The sequence below is a fragment of the Lepisma saccharinum genome, chromosome 2, assembly GCF_977018435.1.
Source record: "Lepisma saccharinum chromosome 2, izLepSacc3.1, whole genome shotgun sequence".
Classification (NCBI taxonomy): Eukaryota; Metazoa; Arthropoda; class Insecta; order Zygentoma; family Lepismatidae; genus Lepisma; species Lepisma saccharinum.
Genome location: NC_139230.1, coordinates 123,313,905 through 123,334,895, shown reverse-complemented (window position 1 = coordinate 123,334,895; position 20,991 = coordinate 123,313,905). Strand labels below are relative to the sequence as shown.

Genomic DNA, 20,991 nt, shown 5'->3' with positions numbered 1-20,991 from the left:
GAAATATGAGAGTGTGAATGGCGTGTTTTCACACATGGAAATGCAGAGCATATAAAATATTAAAAATATGTCATTGTCATGAAGGTGACAGATGATAATGATGTAAAGAATGAAATTACTCATTAGTAAACTGCCATATATATTTATCTATATTTAATAGAACCTTTGCTACAGTTTGCATTGTACAGAAGTTTACTGTGTAAGTTAGCTCATGTCCTGAGTTCTATTGCTTTAAGTGTTCCGTTGTTTGTAGAGCAAAGCATGGGCAAGAAATGTATATGTAGTTTCAATGTGGACCTGCAACTAGAATTTAAATTCCCGCATCTTGATGCAAACTCAAAAGAGAAATCTCACATTGTGTATCAGGTATGTTGGGAGCTTTATGAACAGCTGTTGAAAAATAAAGTTGTTCTTGTGATAAATACTTTTGGCACTCCACAACTTCACTATAGAACTTCCATCAAAGTTTGATCAGAAAGGATGAGAAACACTATGCAAATCATACAGAGATTATATTAATTAATACTTTTTGACAATGGGTCTTCACATTTCATATATTGCTGATGATGTACCATTTATATGTGACCCATATCTAAATAATTAATAATAGTAATAAATAACAATAATATGATATAAGTAAGTCTTGAAGCTTTCCTGCAGACAAAGGAAATGCATCAGTTATTCTCCAGACCACAGACTATGACAAGAAAATTTCAAAACTTCTAGCAGACTCCACATACAAGAAACTCCCTGAGATCCAACAGCAGCAGTTGAAAGAAAGACCAGAGCATTCCTGAAGAAAAAAAACATCATTGCTGAAACCCATTCTGGACAAATTGACACCGAGCGGAACAGTACCACCATGACTGTATGGACTGCCTAAAATACACAAGACCGCAGTGCCATTGAGACCAATCATCAGTGCCATTGGATGCCCAATGTACATCACTCGCCAAATTCCTAACAGCCCAGCTTCAACCACTAATAGGCAAATGTGAACATCATGTGACAAACTCCACTGAATTCATCAAAATGCTGCAGCAGATCAGAACATCACCAGATGACATCTTAGTCAGCTACGACGTAGTGTCACTCTTTACCAAAGTGCCTCTTCAAGATTCACTGGAATTACTAGAACACCACTTCACACCAGAAATCATCAGTCTGTTCAAACACACACTGACCTCTACCTACTTCAGCTACAGTGGACAGTACTATGAGCAAACCGATGGTGTGGCACTGGGCTCCCCACTCCCGCCTGCCATTGCCAATTTTTTCATGGAAAACTTAGAGCACGAAGCCCTGCACACAGCTCCATTGAAACCCGCCGCCTTCTACAGATACGTGGATGACACCTTCATCGTTTGGCTGCACAGTAAAAAAACTCGGAACACAACATCCACAAAACATTAAAAGAATACTGTCCAAGAAGAGCAGCACGTCAGGGAATTTGGACTCATTGGGGAATCCGGACACATCAGGGTACCCATTCACACCAGGGGACATGGACACTCCAGGAGACCCGGACAAAGCTGACCAGAAGATAGCCATTCTTCCTTACACCAGAAATCTCTCCAGAGTAATAAGCCGAATCCTCAAGAGACATAACATAAAAAAACATTCACAAACCACCTCCGAAGATCAGAAGCCTACTACATAACCCCAAGGACTAGTTAGGACTCAAAACACGGGGAGTCTACCAGATTACCTGTAAATGCAGGAAAGCATACATTGGGCAGACAGGTAGGGCAATAGAACAGTGCTGTAAAGAACACCAAAGGAACATCAAGTACTTCCACTCTGAAAAGTTGAAACTAGCAGAACATTCAATCAACGAGGGATATAGACCAGATTTCAGCAATACAGAAATCATATCCAAAACTTCAAACTACTGGGACTGCATTATCAAGGAAGCAATAGCCATTCATGAGGAAAAATATAATCTTAATTGCGACACGGGGCTCAAACTGGACCCAGCTTGGTTAGCATTAGTTAACCAGAAGAGTGAACCCAGCAGACACGTGCCACCCAATTGGTCTGCCATCTTCACCAGGATCCCCCCTCCACGAACCTATATACACTGGGTTGATGCTCAGAACTGCACTTCTACCCTGAAGGTGAGAGTGAAGTTAGCTCTTGAAAGCTTGGAATTTTTTCTGCATCTCACCTGGTGGATAGCCCGAGAGAACCTTTTCATCAATAATAATAAAAATCATTTGATAAGTAGTCCTAACCGATTTTTCAGGAGGGGTTAAACTGACCTCCTTGGAATGTCCTGTTTTTGGGTGAAAATATTGTGGTCACCCTACCTAAGGGTCCCTGCTCTACCCTCTTCAATTTTGATTAAAATTTCTACAGGTTGTGCATGTGTATTCCACATGGAGATCTTCAAAGTTTCAGATTCATATGTAGTTTGGTTGGAGCTGCTTCTGTGAAGGTCACTTTTACAAATATTGTGCAAATACGAATGTTGTGATCAATTTGCCCAAAACTTGAGTAACCTGCAACTACAGAATAAACTGCTTTGAGGGGCTGGGGTTTCTCCAGTTTATGGGCCGTGGGCATGTCGTAATGTTGCTTAAGCAGTGTTCTGCCTGATCACTTGCTGATGACTTGTCCACACAACAATTCAAAGAAAACCAAGTGCATCTGTAGTATGCCATAAATTTAAATATAAATTTATGTCTGATGTTTTAAATACAGTGGCAATGATGATAACAAAATCACATTGATTATTTGCAGTAACAATATTAAAGATGATGTGAATATCCTAAGCCTGCTTTTCCTAAGCCTATTTGAGATTGATTGATTGATATTATTTTATTTTATGTCACTTTTCTGCCATGTTTGGCCAATCGCGACAATGGAAGATGAGTGATGATATGAAATTGTTGATGGGACACTCGCAAAAAACACTCATTTCCAGACCAGGATTTGAACCCATGACCCCTATCATCAAAGCATGCTGTGTTAACCATTCTGCCACAGAGGTTGGCTCCTAGGCCTATGTGAATTGAAATTTTTTTTCTGGGATTTTCACACACACAGTATAGTGCTACAAGTATATACTTTTACAAGAAAATTATAGGAATTGTTGCTTTCCTGGCGACGTGATTCGAACAGGTGTTCTCGGGTTACTAGCCAGGTTAAATTTGAGTTAGCTTCCAATGTTTTGAGGTCACATGTTGCTCTCATATTCAGAGAATGTAAGATTGGAGACCAGTGTAGGTTAATATACATGACTATAATGTGGCCGAGTTTAGACTCTGTCTTCTTATTGGCTTGCTCTGGATCCTGGTGTTCTTGTTGTCTTGTTTTTATGAAGGAGTGGGTTCCAGGCATGACTGAGCTAGAGTCCCACATTCCTGTTGAGATTGGTGCTTTCCCGTGAAATTTCTATGGCTTCCTTTACCCATTGGTCTCAGTAACTGGCACATTTGGCTATTATTTTGGTGTCTGCAAATAAAATCCTGTGTCCCTCAGTGATGCTGTGTTCCGCAAGGCCTGACTTTTCCAGTTGGAATAATCAGAATGAACATCAGTGTAATATCTGATTATTCCAACTGGAAAAGTCAGGCCTTGTGGAACACAGCATCAGCAGGGAACACAGGATTTTATTTGACGACATGCGCATATGATTCTTCATATCACATACTTGTTGCTTTTAGCTGAAACTTTAGTCCACATTCATTAACTACCACAACATTATCTTTCCAGTGTTTTTTCAAAACCAGTGGTAAGTTGAGAAAGATGTAGTCTCCCTGCCCCACTGGTTTCAATGTCACTGGGTGTTTATGATTGATAATTGATTCTACAGATATTCGTATTGTTCTTTCTGAAGGCGTAATACTAGTAATCTAATACTTCCATTACTTTCTTCCAGGTGGTTTCTTAATCAACTGTCAGACATGTCCAGCTGCATACCATGCAGAGTGTATTGGGATCAGCCACCCAGAAGGAAGTTTCCTCTGCCAAGATTGTCAGTCTGGTAGATCCCTGATGTGTGGTGAATTGGTCTGGACAAAGCTTTCACATTTCAAGTATGTCCCACGCATTTTTCTTCCTTAGAACAACATTGTTATGATATGTTAATGCTTTGATAAGGATAGAAGTGATACTGATATTTTAGTATTTGTGTATCAAGAGATATTGCTCATGATCAAGAGATAATGTAATCCATATCAATGTTATTAATTACAGTCCATATGTGTTGAGAATTGTACATGCGCACATTCACAGATTGTCACTTGAATATTAAAGGATGGAGTATGATTTGTACTAAATCAAATGTGAAGTGAATTCACACCACAAATTGTTTCATATTATATTGATAATTGTGAATTTACATTCGTTACAGCAATCACAGGTATCGTTTCTTTGTGAACCATTTGTTTTTTATTACCCTGTATATAAATAAATACCATGACTTTTCACATTGAAATTTTGCCCGACCCTGTGGCCGAGTGGTTAGCACATTGCGCTGCGACGCCAAGGGTCCTAGGTTCGAATCCCGGTCAGGCTTGGTTGTTTGTGAATGTCCATTCATCAATTTCATCATTTCATCACTCATACTCATCTTCGCAAATTAGCCAAGAGGCACAAAACGCGAAGTAAAATAAACTAAATCAAATCAAAAAAATAAAAAATCACATTGAAATTTTGATTAAATTAATTTTCGAATAAAGATTAGATTATGCAGGTCAACAAAATTTTACTTTTTTTATGTTAAATTTATCCGATAGCATTGTTTTTGTAGTATTTTTTCTTATGATTTCATGTGTGTTTACCAAATATATAAGGATGGCTGGGTTTTTTATTTGTTTACTGTTATTATTGCACTAAAAATATTATTGATATGTGTAATTTGGTAGTTCATACCTTACCATGTACTTTTTAAATTTTCATCTGTACTTTATACACATCTTTAATTGTTAAAAATTTACAGATAGCAGCAACATGTCTAGAGAGTAGAAGTTTTCAACAGGATAGTGCATTTTGCTTGGATTAAAAAAAAACCAACTTGCGTGGCCTCTTTCAGGTTGTTCATGCAACAGCCTCCCCAAAAATGACATAATTGGGTTTTATTTTGTTTTTCACACAATGATTGATTAAGATTACTGTAAAGAAATTGAAATTTTTGTTATCACTTAGTCGTCTCCAAATATTTCTTTATATTCTAACATATTAATTCTACTAGGATAAAATTTATATCTCAGAGACTATGAATTCTAGAGTTACTAATCATAACTCATTTTGTTCAGTACATGTTACACCTTAAGGCGAAGAGGGACAATTTCCCCTAGGTCTTTCTCGCTGGGGCAGCTGCTGATCACTGTTGCCAACTTCGCTCTTTTGGAGCCAGATCTGGCTCCTTCGTGCACTCGTTTGACTGTGAACTGTGGCACCCGCCCTCTGCCCCACTATGATGCCACCACTGTCTCCGGCCCATAAATACCAACCTTTGCCATGAGTGTACATTTTGCACGTGACGTGCTAGCTATAGGCTGCGTCACCCACCTCTTCTTTCCTCCCCATGTATTTTTATATATAGCGCTGTGGCTAAGATGAAGATGACAATTTTGTTATCCGGGAACCCTTTATTTTCGATTTTATATTAACATCATTGGATTAATGAGATGGGTGATGCCGCCAAATCTAGGCGGTGAAAACTAAGAATAAATTGCCATCACTGTAAAGCTAACGGTAATAGCAGCACCCCCACCCCTCTGACAACTAAAATTACCTTAGTAGGCACTTTATGCAGCCTTTGTTAAGTTAATCTAGCTCCTTGAAAGTCCTCTTTAGCTATATTAATGGTGAAATTTAGCTCTATTATGCTCATCAGGTTTGGCAACACTGCCAGGATGGCCGTAGGAGGCAAGGAGAAATGCACTAGGCTTATGGGACCATTATTTTATTCGTTCTCTCGGGAATATCAAACATCCGATGACGTAGAAAAGTACATGGACGGAAAAAGGACACGTTGAACTATGTCATAGCAGTATGAAAAGTGGAAACTCCCATTTGATGAGCCGTAACTTGAAGTTGAAGTTGATGTCCCATAAGGAATACATGGGATTCGATAAATACTAATTCATCATATTTTTCAAATATCGTATAAGGCTTAATAATCAACTTAGGAAACCGCTTCCACTTGCCACATGGGGAGAAATTCATACTCTTCATTTCTGGCGGAGATCTTTTTAGTAGCATTGCTCATTCCAACGATATTGGAATAAATGCATGCCTGGTGCGTAATTGTCCCTCTTCGCCTTAAGCTTTCAGTAAAAGGAAACAATATTTCTTTATCAAGTAGAAGAAGGAGAAAGTGAAGGGACTTAGTTTTTAAAAATTATATTTTGAATTCACCTGGCCCTAGGCAACACTGTGAAGTGAGTGTTCAAAATAGTATCTGTATGTTGCCTGATAAGTGTTACTCTCTTGTTGCAAAAATTGCACTGTCATATGGTAAAAATAACCACTCACTTAGTCCCCCCAGCCCCACTCTGCACTTGAGTCACTCAGTCTCGCTCCCCCCTCCAATCTGCTGGAAATTAAGGACCATGGAAATATATGGGTTTGTTAATATATCTATTGCAATCACAGAAATATGACTTTCTTGCACTCCCTCCATATCTCTCCTCCCCCACATCCCTTCACCTCCCCCCCTCCAATAGCACTCTTTCAAGAAATGGAAAGACCAAGCTTTGTCAGCTAACAGGAAAGGAATGCCTGGAGAAACAAATGTTCTGAAAATCAATTTTTTTAAAAAAAAAAAAAAAAATACACAGTGTATCTAGTACACTCTACTAAAATATAGCCACAATCAAATGACTGTTCACTAATTACTAATGACATACTTCAAGGCTCATGTAGAAATAAAAATAATCTCCAAACATTACCTGAGTCACAGCATGTTCCAGAGGTCACATACTATGTGATGACACTGCTTGGTCCAAAAATGGATTTACCTGGCATTTAAGAAAATACGTGGTGGTCCAGCTTAATGTTTAAGGTTTAAAAATAGAACATATATCAGTGATATGCGATTTGGAAGCACCAGGTGCTCGTTTGAGGAGAAAAAGTGCTTGTTTTTTGGCAGGCAAAATGTACAAATGAAGAACCATCTCAATGGCCCACAAATGTTTAATGTGGCCAAAGAATAATTTAAAACTTGTCACCAGTTTTTTTAAGGTTTTATTCATAAGAGCGGTAATTAATGATTCATTAAACTGTGACTCACTTCATATTGTAATTTAAAAATTCTATTCCTTCCAATTTTTATGAAGTTAGTGATTATGCCCTTATATTATTCTTGTCAATAAAGAAAAAATGGTTTCAATTCATCAAAGGGTGTAACAACATTGCAGGTCAACACAGATTGTGTTGAGTAGCCTGCTTCAACTCTCAATGATAAGGTAAAGTGCCCAAAATCTGTCCCCTGCCCAAAATTCGCCCGCCTCTTTAACTTCCATGGAAAGTGTTGCCATCTTGCGAGAGCAGCAGGAAAATCTTCAGAACCATTCGGTTGCCTACTGGCAGTGACGTAGTTGCTTCGTTCTGTTCATTCACACTTTAATTTTTCACAAATAGTTTGTCTGAAAGCTTGCTACAGTGTGAAATCAACTTGAAACATTTATATTGACGCCTTGCGGTAAGTTTTCATCATTTAGTGATTTCACTGCACAACACATTTGAAGACATTTTCTGTTCTTTAGATGAAATCATGTGATTTGGACTAATGCAAAGATACAAAATTGAAGTGTGAGAACCGTATGCTTCTATCATGCATCATTTTCATTGGACAGCCACCTGATGCATGTGTGAATGGCATATTACAATACACTGTACAGTAAGAAAGCACAGTAACAATACCTACAAACATGACGTTGTGGAGCATTTACGCTTCTACATATGTGTAGGGATCTCCATGATTATAGACCAACAATAGTCAGCAAGCATACTGCTGTTCCAACCACTTCTCAAACACAGCAATGTCCTGGTGGAACCTTTCCCCATGTTCATCACTGACTGCTCTTAGGTTTTTCGGGAAAAAGTCCACATGTGAGTCCAAAAAGTGTAATTTGAAGTACATGTGGCATCCCATGATATGGAATCAGTGCACCATGTCATGAACAGTGATTCATATTTGTGTGCTTTGACATTACCCAGGAAACTAAAACACACCAACTTGCATGCCTGTCATGCTGCATTTGCTGGGTCAGAAAGTGTAGAATCAAACGGCTCTAATCTGTGTGCCAACAAACACACCTTCCTTAACCTTTGCCTCACTTAAGTGTGGGAATTTCATCCAGACGTACCTGAAAGCTTGGCCTTCTCGGCCTAGTGCTTTGACGAAGATTGATTGATTATATTAAAATAACTTCTCTCTCATTGCCACATCCCACATTTTGGGGCTTTTCAATTAGATCTCATGATATATTCTTGATGCCTGTGCTTACGGAGATAATGATTATCTCTGTCCTGACTGTCCCACTCACCGAGGAAGCAACAGTATTTCATGTAACCTTCTTGCATACATCTTATCCTGTCATACCAATGTATAATTTTGAGCATTCATTCTTTGTAACACAGGAGAAACACACTTTCAGCTAATGTACCTTACATTTCTTCTGTAACTTTCAAATTTTGTGTTTTGGCTAAATTCTACGTGATACATGGAAACAAATTGCAGATTCGTTCTTGTGATTCTCAAATACATTACTATCACACATTTTCATCTAAAGGACAAATTTCGTGTTGTGCAGTGTTATAGATTAATACTTTAATATTGAGTTCCAGTTGTCACAGGCATGCAGTTGTAGTCATTTGGTCAGGAGCAGTCGCCATTGTTGTTATAACTGGAGTCCTAAATCTGTCCCCCTTGAGATTCTCAAATACGTCTGACCTTTTTATAATGTGTTTAACACTTCTATGCTTTATTCTTGAAAAGAAAATTAATGCTAATTAATAAAAAGTATATATTTAACTCAAAGTTCTATGAAGAAAATAACAAATTTAAGAATGACATCAAGGGGTGGCGCCAGCAGGTGGTCCGAGGGGGCACGTGCTTTTCCTCCTCACTCAACAGACAAGCTACAGCCTTTGGATGTAGCATTTATGTTTCCTCTGAAATCTCTATATGCAAATGCTATAGAGCAATGGCTGGCCTCTAACCCAAACAGAATTGTGAGAAAACTACAAGTATCCAGTTTGTTCTGTGAAGCGTACCATCGTGCTGCTACTCTTGAAACTGCAGTCAATGGATTTACGAAAACTGGAATTCATCCGTTTGATCCAGATGTCTTTCAAGAGCATGACTTGATAACTAGACAACTTGAAGAGCCAAAGTTGCCTGACAATGGAGGGAATGATGACAACCAGAGTGCTCCAGCTCCACCTTAAGTGGTCAGTCCAAGAGACATCCAGGAAGTTCCAATAATCCAGCCTTCCACATCTTCTTGAGCCGGAACTTCATTCTTGGTAACAGGAAGTCCACATAAGATGTCTCTAAAAGCCTCTATGGAAAATAAACAATTGGCGGAAAAGCACCAGAAGAAACAATCCCAATCAAAGGCTAAGAAACATGTCGTCATTGAAGATCAGCTTGGAACAACATTGACAAAATCTCCCAAAAAGAAAACAATTAAATATGACTCAAAGTTCAAGTGACTCTGAGGATGAAACACAAGTTCCACTGGTGTCCACCGATGAAGAGGATAATTCAAGCGAAGATGCAGCATGTCCTATTTGTGAAAGCATTTTTCCCAAGACAAGCAAGGAGAGAAATGGGCAAACTGTTTGAAATGCTTCCAGTGGTGCCACGAGTTGTGTTCATCTTCAACAAAAGTCAAAACCTCTGTTTGCGATTTTTGTCTGGATGTGTAAAAATATGTAACTTAAGTATAAAAATGTATAAACACGTTTTCATCTCAATAATTTTTTTACAAGAGATTTTAACACTGCTTTAATCAAATTTCCTATAAAATAAATGAGTAGATAATAACTGGAAAGGGGGAACGGAATTAGGACACCTTTTTTGAAAAATCAAAATTTGTGTTCCTTTGATTATTTACTTTTTTTTGGTTAAGAAATATTTATTTAGTAGAATCACACCAGCAGCACTAGTAGGTATGGAATTGAGTTCTTTCAATCAGTTGTTGAATTATTTTTAATTTTAAACAAATTTTCAGAATTGCAGATTTGGCTTAGGGGACGGTATTTGGGCACTTTACCTTATAGATTGTCTTGTATGACACATTTTTATAAGTGTCGTAACATACAATTAGTGATGCAGATATATAATAGTTTACTTGCTCTTGCATTATTAGAAAACAATAAAATAATTGTTATAAAAACAAAGAATTCATTGCAAGTTCATTATATTTGTCTTACATGTTATACTTATTTTGTCTAGACGTTCTAGTGGAATAAGAAACGGAAATATGAGAAAATGTTATCACATAACTCCCGCTAAAAGCTTTTAATGAAAACATTAGAGGCCAATATTTAATACAGTATGTGGATTAGGAGGGATGAGAGAAGAAATTGAGTCTTCACCAATTTTGTGACAACAATAAATGCAGCAAATATATAGGTTTCAAACTGAAATTCATGTAACCACTAGATAAGTTGACTGTTGTGGAATTTGCTAAATAAGTAGATGTGTTTCAAGATAGCGTAAAAATAAAACAAAATACAGTAATTTTAGAGCATTTGCTAGGCTAAGTTTTGCAACAGAGACTTTCAAATATAGTGCTTGGTTGGAGAGGACCATGCCACCACAACTGCTTTAAAATTAGATATTTTGATCTGTAATTATCATCGCAGCTAGGTACCTGGTATTGCAAGTAAGGCCTCACACATTCTCGATCTCTGCTATTTTGGGGGTAATGTGATCAACACCATGCTCCGACCACCTTTACCCCCCCCCCACCCCAGGGACCTTAATTTGAGGCTGGGCAAGCCCCAGAGCTGCTTTATGCAGGGACAAGGCTGGAGAAATTCCAACCTTAGATCACCCACCCTGGGGAATCGAACCTGGCTCTTCGTATGTCAATCAGACCAACTAGACCACCAGGTCATCTCAAATTTTTTCCACCTTCAACTTTTATCTAGAAGGTTCAATCTCCATCTGCCCCCCTGGTTCTGAATCTCTACATCCATGCAATGTAGTTGTAGATGAAAAAGGAAAGAGATCTAAAATTAAGCTGTTCTCTGCCCCCACCCCTTCCCATCGGGGTACACTGGGTTTATTGTTTCACACCGACTGCACCTGTACGTACATAACCTGGTAGATACAAAGAAAAACTGGAAAAAGCTGCGAATTCCTAGGGGGATAATCCTACCTTACTGTTGATTTGCGGAGACATGGCTGCGATTCTAATCTGCACATGAATCTTTGTATCATGTACATCTTGCTGGTATTGACAACTTCAATTCATGTCCATTTAATTAGTGCAAAAATGTTTTCCATTTATTTTTCAAAATGAAACATAAGTTGGAAAAAAATATAGTCTCATTTTTACCACATGACTCTGGTTCCGACGTCCCTGAGTAGGATTGTAAAATTCCTTTCCTTTAACAGCTATATGTGGGGCACACAACAACAGACATATTTGCAAACAAAAGGCAAGGCTGTGTTATTCTAATGAAGTTACCAGCATGCAAATGTTTTTTATGGAAAAAGCTGTGAATAGGGCATGGTCTTTTGTTTGGAAAAATATGCATCTTAGAGAGGTTTTTACATGTACTGTAATGCAGTATTTTTTAATTCCTGCACATATATTAACATTTTTTACTTATTTAATTTACAACAGTTGGTGGCCAGCTATGATAATTCCATCACTTGCTGTCCCAAGCCACCTTACCAAAATTCCTCATCAGCAGGGAGACTTTGCAGTTGAATTCTTTGGAACTCGTGATGGTCAGTGGATGAACAGAGGTCGAACATTTTCGTACACAAAAAAGGTATGTTTATTTAAATGTCCTTATTTCTATGTTGCAATAGACAAAGTCAGGAAATATTCTGCAAGAGCATAGTGGCCAATGACTATTAACATGAAAACTTGAATACTCATTTTCATTATGGTATGCATGGTTGTTACTTTTTGTTTAAGTTCATAAAATGTGAATATGTATTACCTCAATATAATCTTAATTGCAAATACTGTATTCAAATCTCCATGGTTAATTAATATGTACACTTCTTGTTAGACGACTCTTTTCAATCAAAATTAAACAACAAAACAACATAGAATCACTTACCGTGACACACCTGTCACTCTAATTACACCATTAGCTGAATTATAAAACGGTCAGGATAAGTGCCTACAATCTGAGCTACTAAGAATAAACCTAGGAGGATTTGTTTTCAAACACCTGAAATGACGTGACATAGTACTAAGGTGATTCAGAATATACACATATATTAAAACACAGATAAATAAACAGTAAATCATGCCCTCTTTCACTCTATCGTTCATTCATACACACATTCCATGGCATATTGGGACAATATTACAATTACAAATGTTAAATTAATTAATACTTTGACGATCCTCATATGATTTCTTGGTTACATTGCCTTTTATAATTTACTGTTTAGGGTTTTAAGTGAAATGCGATCAATTGTTCTTTGTGTGAACCCTTTTATCGTTTCTGGAGGTACAAATATATTTCAATTAACTATTGTTTGGCTGTTAACATATACTTTGTTCTATAACGTTGATTTTGTCCGCCGGAATAAGGATGCCTAGTTATGCCATAGCACTGAGTTAAGTTGTGCAATGACTTACGCAGATTCGCGGTAGATTGGTGTCATCTCTCTCTCTCTCACACACACACACACACACACACACATGGTTGGATCTTACCTTCACTACATTCCCTCTGACCTGGATAAGGTCAAAGTGGTCCTACAGTTTTGGAAATTGTCCACACTTCGGTGTTGTACTTCGCGGTTATCCTGGTCGGCGAAAGTGGATGACTCAGCAGTTCCATATAGCATCATCGGATGCTGGCTTCACATGTTCACTTCGTTGGCACGTCCATGACGGTACTCATACACTGTCGACTCCATACAAAATCTAGCACAGTTGTAGGGCAGTCCTTCGCTGTCCCTCATACGTACAGATACACGGCTTAGGCGTTGAGATGAACATACGTAATGAGCCATTCGCGGTTTCACATGGTCACACGTAGATATTAAATGTTATTAACTTTGGTATTGACTGTTATGCACTTCAGTATTAACTTAACTTTGCTATCAATTGTTATTAACTTCTACTGACTTAGGGCATTGTTCCGGACGATTGACACAGGTGGACGTGTCTGGTGTTATTCTCACATAACAAAACGTATGTACACGGATGTGTTGACAGCGAGGAGAAATGACCCCCTGGGTCTACTTTGCTCTACTCCATGGCTTTAAACAATCACTCGTGTTAAAAAGACAAGTCCAGACCATGGGTCTGATCGCGATTTGGAGCTAGGTCGCGCGTAGCTCACACTCCGGTGTCGATTCTTGGCAAAACTGTGTTCTGGCTATCTCCAAACATCTCTTTTATTCTAGATTTGAACGTGGTGTCACTCTAGCCTCTGTGTTTAGGTGCCTATTTATTGTTTTTGGTGCTTTGACCGTTGTCCTCCTATCCTGGTCTGTGCTAATGCTGTTCCTTGACCTCTGCTAGCAGCCCCTCATGCAGAGATTAGGCTAACTCCTCCACTATTGTGTCTCGCATGTCCAGCAAGGCCTCTCTCTATGGGGATGCCCTCTTGCATTGTATCCAGTGTTGGATCTTTAATAATTTATTACTCCTGTAGTTCAGTTCTGATTATGCTGAAATTCTGGAATCTGTACTTTCATGATGTGCTTGTCCGCTGTTTAAAATCTCATCCAATTCTGTCCAGTAGTTTAGAAGTTCCTCTTTTCCTGTTATTCTCCATATGAATGCGTTTAAAATCAGGATTCGGGCGAAAACTGGTGGTTGAGCAAGATCGCTTTGGGTAAAGCATTTGCTAGATATCTTTATTTTAATATTATGTATTGTAACTAATTCTTAATAATGGGCAATTAGATCAATTACCTTTTACTCAAGATTTGACCATTATATTATGTTCAGATAAAGTGGCACATTCATTTGAGTTCAAGTGCAGCTTCGTAGGCGATGTGTCTGGCAGTACAGCTGAAGTAAATGTTCGGAAAACAGCATCCCAGCAGTGGTGCTTACCACTAAAATTTTTCACCACATGCAGGGAGTTGTTTGACTTTCTGAGTGAAAGAAAACGGTTACAGGAAAGCTTTACATTGTAATTATTAATGCATTGCAGTGTAGAATTTCACGTAAGAAAGACGGGAAACTTTCTGAAAAGAAGAAGAAAAAAATTTCAAAACACTCCGAATCCCTTTACTAATCTAAAACACAACTGCCTCAATTCCCTTACTTGGGGAGAAACTCATAATTGTTTGAAATCAGATGGGAGTGGATGGTGATTCCATTACCCCCTTCCCCTAGCATTACGTAACAGCAATGTTGACATTCACCCAGGGGACCTGGGCTCGAATTCCAGCCTGGGCATTGGTATTCATTTCGAGTGTGCCTTCATCAATTTTCTCACATCATCATTTATCCTCATCATCTCAATTAGCCAAGAGTGGAAGAAAAGTGATGTTAGATAACAAAAATCTAATCAAATTGAGATTCAAGATGTGGAATGGAGAAAATAAACAATCAAAGCAATAACATCCAAATGACGTGACTTCAGAATCACTTTCGTTTCTTTCTCTTACGTATGCATGCTGCTTTTCTAGCATGTCATTGAACTCAAAAGTTGGAAAACAATGCTCGCAAAATCAGAATGGGCTGAATCAATGTCTTCATAGATTCCTGACTCTTCTTCATGAAATAAATTGTTTAAATATATAATAATATATTCGCTGTTGGCTAATAAGATTCGCCGTCACAGAGCAGAATCTGCTATGTTGACGGAAGAAGGAGCACATTATCATTTTAGGATTGGAAACACTAAACTTCCACAAAGCATGACTTCCAATTGTCTTCATTAATTAACACAAACAACCTTTAGTTATATTCTGTCAGCAATGTGTGCACAGCATACAGTAACAATTCCAGGAAGCATATTGCTTTCAAATGAATGTAATTAGAGAGAAGTGACATCAAAAGTTTGGAGCTGGACAGGTAAAGATCGAATCTTGTGAGGAGATTACCCAAATATCTTGGTTTCATCACTGCAGCTTTTGTCCATGTTGGTAAAATGCCAGCTTTGTATGCAGAAATCCTAGATCCGGTTTGGTCAAAGTATTTTTTTTCTTTTTCTGCCAAACGAGTGCCACGAATAGTATTTCACTGAGTCACAACTTTATACTTTGTTATTGATTGTGTGGCAAGAAGAAATTAATTATTGAAAGGACTACGCTCTCGGAGCTTGTGACATAATTTTCAGTTTGGAACGTATTCTTCTTTATTACGTTGTTGCTAAAATTCCGTGCCTACAATGACCACTCCTACAATTTTCTGGTAATAAATCCCACCAGAAGATGAAACATCGATCTTCTTTGAAAGAAAGTCACAAAAATTAAGTTCAAATCTGGGTTACATCGGTAAGATTATCTTAATGTATTCCCTCATTCGTATGCCACTTCTCTCATTTCACACACACAGACTGGGTGCAGTCTGCTTCTATTTTAGTAATATCTGGATGGGAGGAGAAATGTCCCAGTAAAAATTGTAAAGTCAAGACATTCCTGTATGTCTGATTGAAGGTTTATTTGTTAAAAACAAAGAAAAATTACAATTATTGACCAAAAACATTGATGCTAGATGTAGAAATCAAACATAAATGCATTCTATTGATAACTCTGGTCAACAATGAAAATGCTTCGGAGATAAAAGTAACCAATTCTTACTAATTTGAGGGTGCTGATAATGAATATGATATTAGTTTTTGAAGATTGGTTTGAGTTTCGAAGAAATACATTATCGCCGGATTTGCTCCGGCGTGCAAAATAAGGGTTTGTGACAACAGCAGCTGTCCCCGTATTTCAATAAATAACCATTGTTTGACAGTTAGCTTTATCATTCATTATCCTTATCTCTAGCACGTGATCGCTGACCGAGAATCATCAACCACATCACGCTTCAGTTTGTATTGAAGATTTTGCCAGGGGAAACTTGTGGTTACGTGTTCCTGCGTAGTTCCAATTTGAACTCCCAGAGATGGTCGTGGCGAAATTTTGTGTATGTGTGGTGTAATTTTTTTTTTATCATTATATGCCTCTACTGACCAGAAACTTGTCGCGTAAGTGTGTTGTTGTGGTGAGATATTGGATGAATGTGTGCTGTTATTTCTTTTTATCGTTATATGACTCTACTGACCAGAAACATGTTGCATAAATGTGTTAACAGTGCATACAATTTTTGTTCTGGTTGCGGTGAAATAACATTTGTCGATCAAAAAAGAAATTTCACACCAATCACAAAGAAAGCCTACCACTTGTACTTTGGATGTAAAGTGGGAGATATGGACAAGAAGTGGGCACCACACAATTGTTGTAATATGTGTTCGACAAACTTGCGGGACTGGCTACAGGGAAAAAGACCATGCATCCCGTTTACAGTTCCAATGATATGGAGAGAACCGGCAGATCATACTTCAAACTGCTATTTTTACATGGTTCCTCCAATTAAAGGCTTATCCAAAAAAAAAAAGTGGACTATCACTTATCCCAATATTCCTTCAGCTATTCGTCCTGTGCCACATTCGGAAGAACTACCTGTTCCACAACCTCCCGCATCGTACTCCAGTGATTCATCCGACGAAGAGCAAGAGGCGGCCAAACTCGACGCAGGAATGCCAAATCCTGTTGCATATTCCTCGTCATGAATCGGTCCTGAATTCACAGCCAACATATCATCATCTAATCATCATCTGATCACTCAACATGAATTAAATGACCTTGTCCTTGTCCTGGTCCTTGTGAGGGACCTGGAGTTGTCAAAAAGTGGCACAGAACTACTGGCATCCAGACTCAAGCAGTGGGGAGCTCTTGCTGAAGATGTTAAAGTACCCATGTTTCGGACATGTCAGAAACCCCTGGAAGAGTATTTTTCAGTGGAAAGTGACATAGTGTGTTGTAAAAATGTGACTGGTCTTATGAGTAAAGCTAACATATAACATAACCTCCTGAGACCCATGAGTTTGGGGGGTTACTTTTTTCAGTAAATTTGTGTTATTCACATTAATTGAGCACCAACTTGAAGGAAAATACCAACCTTGTGTGAAATGTTTGTTGCGCATGCGCAGAATGAGGTGTAAAGTATTCTCTACATTGGGCTTCAAGGTATAACAAATGAAACACTTTAATATATTATTAAGACACATTTTTACTTTTCTTAAGAATTTGACATAATATTTTGTTCTACACAATTGCTGTATGCAATAAAATGTTGAAGTCCAATATAATGATTGTGGTGGAAAATATTTTTTCATTAATTATTCATATACAGGGTTGACCAAAAGTCACGAAGGGGTTATAACTGTGAATAACTTTTTTATTGATCATTAATTTCCAATGAGATTTCACAGACTTGAAGACCAAGCATGGGAGATTGTTTACACTTATGTGTGGAATATAATCTCAGGTAGGTGATAGTCATTATGGGCCTCACAGATACGGGCCCTGAGTAGCACATGATGCATGACAGGGGTCAACACTTCTGGTCCGAGTGCCCGTATTTCTGCACGAATATTGTCCTTGAGCTGTTGTAATGTTTGTGGTTTGTTCACATACATCCTTCAGAAAGCCCCAAAGAAAATAATCAAGTGGAGTGAGGTCAGGCGAACGGGAGGGCCAGTTGATGTCAGTGTTTCTAGAGATGATGCGATGGCCAAAAATGGTCCTCAGAAGCCCAATTGAGGCACGCGAGGAGAAAAGAATAATTAATCATCAAACAAATTATCACGAATTGTACACTTAAATCATGTGCTACACAGGGCCCGTATCTGTGAGGCCCATAATGGTGGACACCTACCTGAGATTATATTCCACACATAAGTGTAAACAATCTTCCATCCTTGGTCTTCAAGTCTGTGAAATCTCATTGGAAACTAATGATCAATAAAAATGTTATTCACAGTTATAACCCCTTCGTGACTTTTGGCCCACTCTGTACATTTGAATTATTTACAAAATGTTAATATTTTTTATTAATTTAATTTAATTAAATTTTTATCAAATATTAAACCTTTAGACTGAAGTCACAAATTGAAAGCTTTTAATTCCTTTAGTGAAACATGAGGAAACAGTTTTGATCAACCTGCAAACACAAGAAAATCTTGCATTTTACACATCTTGTGGTCTCCTACATCGTGCATAGTATTTCATATCTATGACTTCTGTAAGATGCACTGGTCCCCCAAGTCTTGTTGGTGAACAAGGAATAGGAACTTGTGTTTTCTCCTTTTGACATTTGATTCTTCATTGGCATTGTTTCTCTCTTCATTAGGTTCCTGCATTTCACTTCCTTCATATAGTAGATTCTCTGCAATTGATATTTTGAAATCAAGGAACTTGAGAATGTTCTTGGTTGGAATGCCATTCGACAAACATTCTCTTCTGTAACAGAACCATGCATTGCTACTGCTAAATCCATAACATGAAACATTACTCTGATAGTCCCTTTTCTCGTACGACCTTGCATCCTGTAGAAAGACATCATGCGATCACACAAATCCACGCCTCTCATGTTCATCAATGCAAACACTTGAAGGTCTTGGAAGCTGCAAACAACCTGAACGTACCCGTTCAATGAGTGGTCGGTCTCACCTTCCAGAACTTATCCACCTCTTTTGCCTGGTCACTCACATCATCATCAAAGACTACTTAAGTTTTGTTCTGAGGCTAAGGTAGCGATTCCTGGAGAAAGTTCAGGCAATGACTGGAACCTTTGTCCTTTGAGCCCAGTACATCCTCATGGCAGGATACTGAAAGTATAAAAACACAATTCGGAATCAGTTAAAATACTAATATTAAAAAAAATTACAAAAAAAATTTAAAGTTGAAAATATGTTACATGCAAATTCTTTAAACTTGTATATTCATAAATATTTCTGTTAACTGGGTACTGTTCAGTAGAATAAGTACACATTTGATGCTCAAAAGTATTAAAACTTACTTCAAAATATTTCAAAAAATCAAAGGAATGTTTAATTATTCATTCCTGAAGGAAGAAATGGTGATCAATGTTCCAATGTAAAGGATACGGTTGAATTTATACTAAAATAAACAAAAAGGATATTGGAACAGACACTTACCTTTAGACAAGACATGTACACTAAAACTCCAAAGAATTTCTTCATCTCTGATTTGGAAGTATTCATCTTTTCCAGTTGTACTGAAAGAAGTCTGCTCAGATTTCTCTCACATATTGTGGAAAACATTATCATCAATAAACTTCAGAAAGTATGTAATACGTTCTTGTACACTGCAATCTGTAAGAAAAATGGCAACACTGTTATGATCTGTAAGAAAAATGGCAACTGCTATAGAACCTATACAAGTCATGTAGAATATTGATTAACACTATTATCATACATAAATCTGTACACCAAAAAAATTAGTGTTCATTTCTGGAAGAGTTAAATGCAATTCTTCACATGATTCCATCTAATAAAATATTAAAAAATGGCAACACTGCTATGATCTGTAAGAAAAATGGCAACACTGCTATAGAACCTATACAAGTCATGTAGAATATTAACACTATTTTCATACATAAATCTGTACACCAAAAAAATTAGTGTTCATTTCTGGAAGAGTTAAATCCAATTCTTCACATGATTCCATCTAAAAATTTAAAAAGTGAATATTTTTCAGCATCATGAAATTTAGACATTACGGCCGATTGTATAGAAGCTTTTACATCGGCAAAAAACTGCGCCTGCAAACGAAGAATCTGAAAGAACTGACGGAAAAATACATCTAAGTAAATCGGTAGTTATTACTCTTTCCCCTAAAGAGGATTGATGATAATCTCTAAATTTTTACTATTCAAAAACACATACATACCTGCAGACAATGTGCACTTTACCTTCTTAGTAGTGGACGCCATCTTGGAATAACAAACAAGCATCGAAAAGTTCACAATTCTTGCTCCATCTGTTGTTGGGACCAGAAATTAGAATGTCAAGAATACTCTACAGCAGTTTTCCCCATTCTTCGCATATGCAAAAAACCGTTATGTAGAGACCTCTCTACACGGGGCGTCAGGAAGATAATCTTTGTTAGTGAACAATGGAAATGTGTTGCCATCAATCCCAATCGGTTATGCAGTGCACTTGAAGGAGACATATGCCAACATGGAAAACTGCTGAAAGCCATAAATTATAATGAATACAATTGGAATATTTGTGGCGACTTCAAAGTTCTACAATACTTGTTGGCCTGCAGCTCAGCTACACAAAATACTGCTGCTTTTTATGCGAGTGGGATAGCCATGATAAGGCTTCCCACTACTTAAGGAAAGACTGGCCACTCCATAAATCTTTGGAGCCAGGAACAAACAATGTTCAACATGTTCCTTTGATAGCTCCCAGCAGGGTTTTACTTCCTCCTTTACATATTACACTAGGTTTAATCAAGATCTTCTTTAAAGATATGAACCAAGCCAGTGATGCATTCAAGTATATTCTGCGTCAATTTCCACGGATTAGTGAAACTAAAATCTGGGAGGGGATATTTATTGGCCCTCAGACTCGAGAACTCCTCAATGATCCAGAATTTGACGCACTGTTAGAAGATATGGAGAAGATTGCATGGGACTCTTTCCGAAACGTGGTGACAAATTTTGTGGGAAATGTGTGGGCTCAAAATTAGAAGGAACTAGCGAAGCACCTAATATCTTCCTACCAAGCAATGGGGTGTCATATGTCACTAAAAATACATATGTTACACTCCCACATAAACTTCTT

General features: G+C 37.8%; 1 protein-coding gene across 1 annotated transcript in view; it reads left to right on the top strand.

Moving 5' to 3' along the window:
- LOC145983623 (nuclear receptor binding SET domain protein-like) overlaps window positions 1-20,991 on the top strand; it is a 282,177-nt gene that overhangs the window by 134,363 nt on the left and 126,823 nt on the right. The window contains exons 5-6 of the mRNA XM_083116686.1: window positions 3,884-4,040; window positions 11,820-11,970. Of these exons, the coding sequence (XP_082972812.1) occupies window positions 3,884-4,040; window positions 11,820-11,970 (308 nt within the window). The remainder of the gene's footprint in view (window positions 1-3,883; window positions 4,041-11,819; window positions 11,971-20,991) is intronic.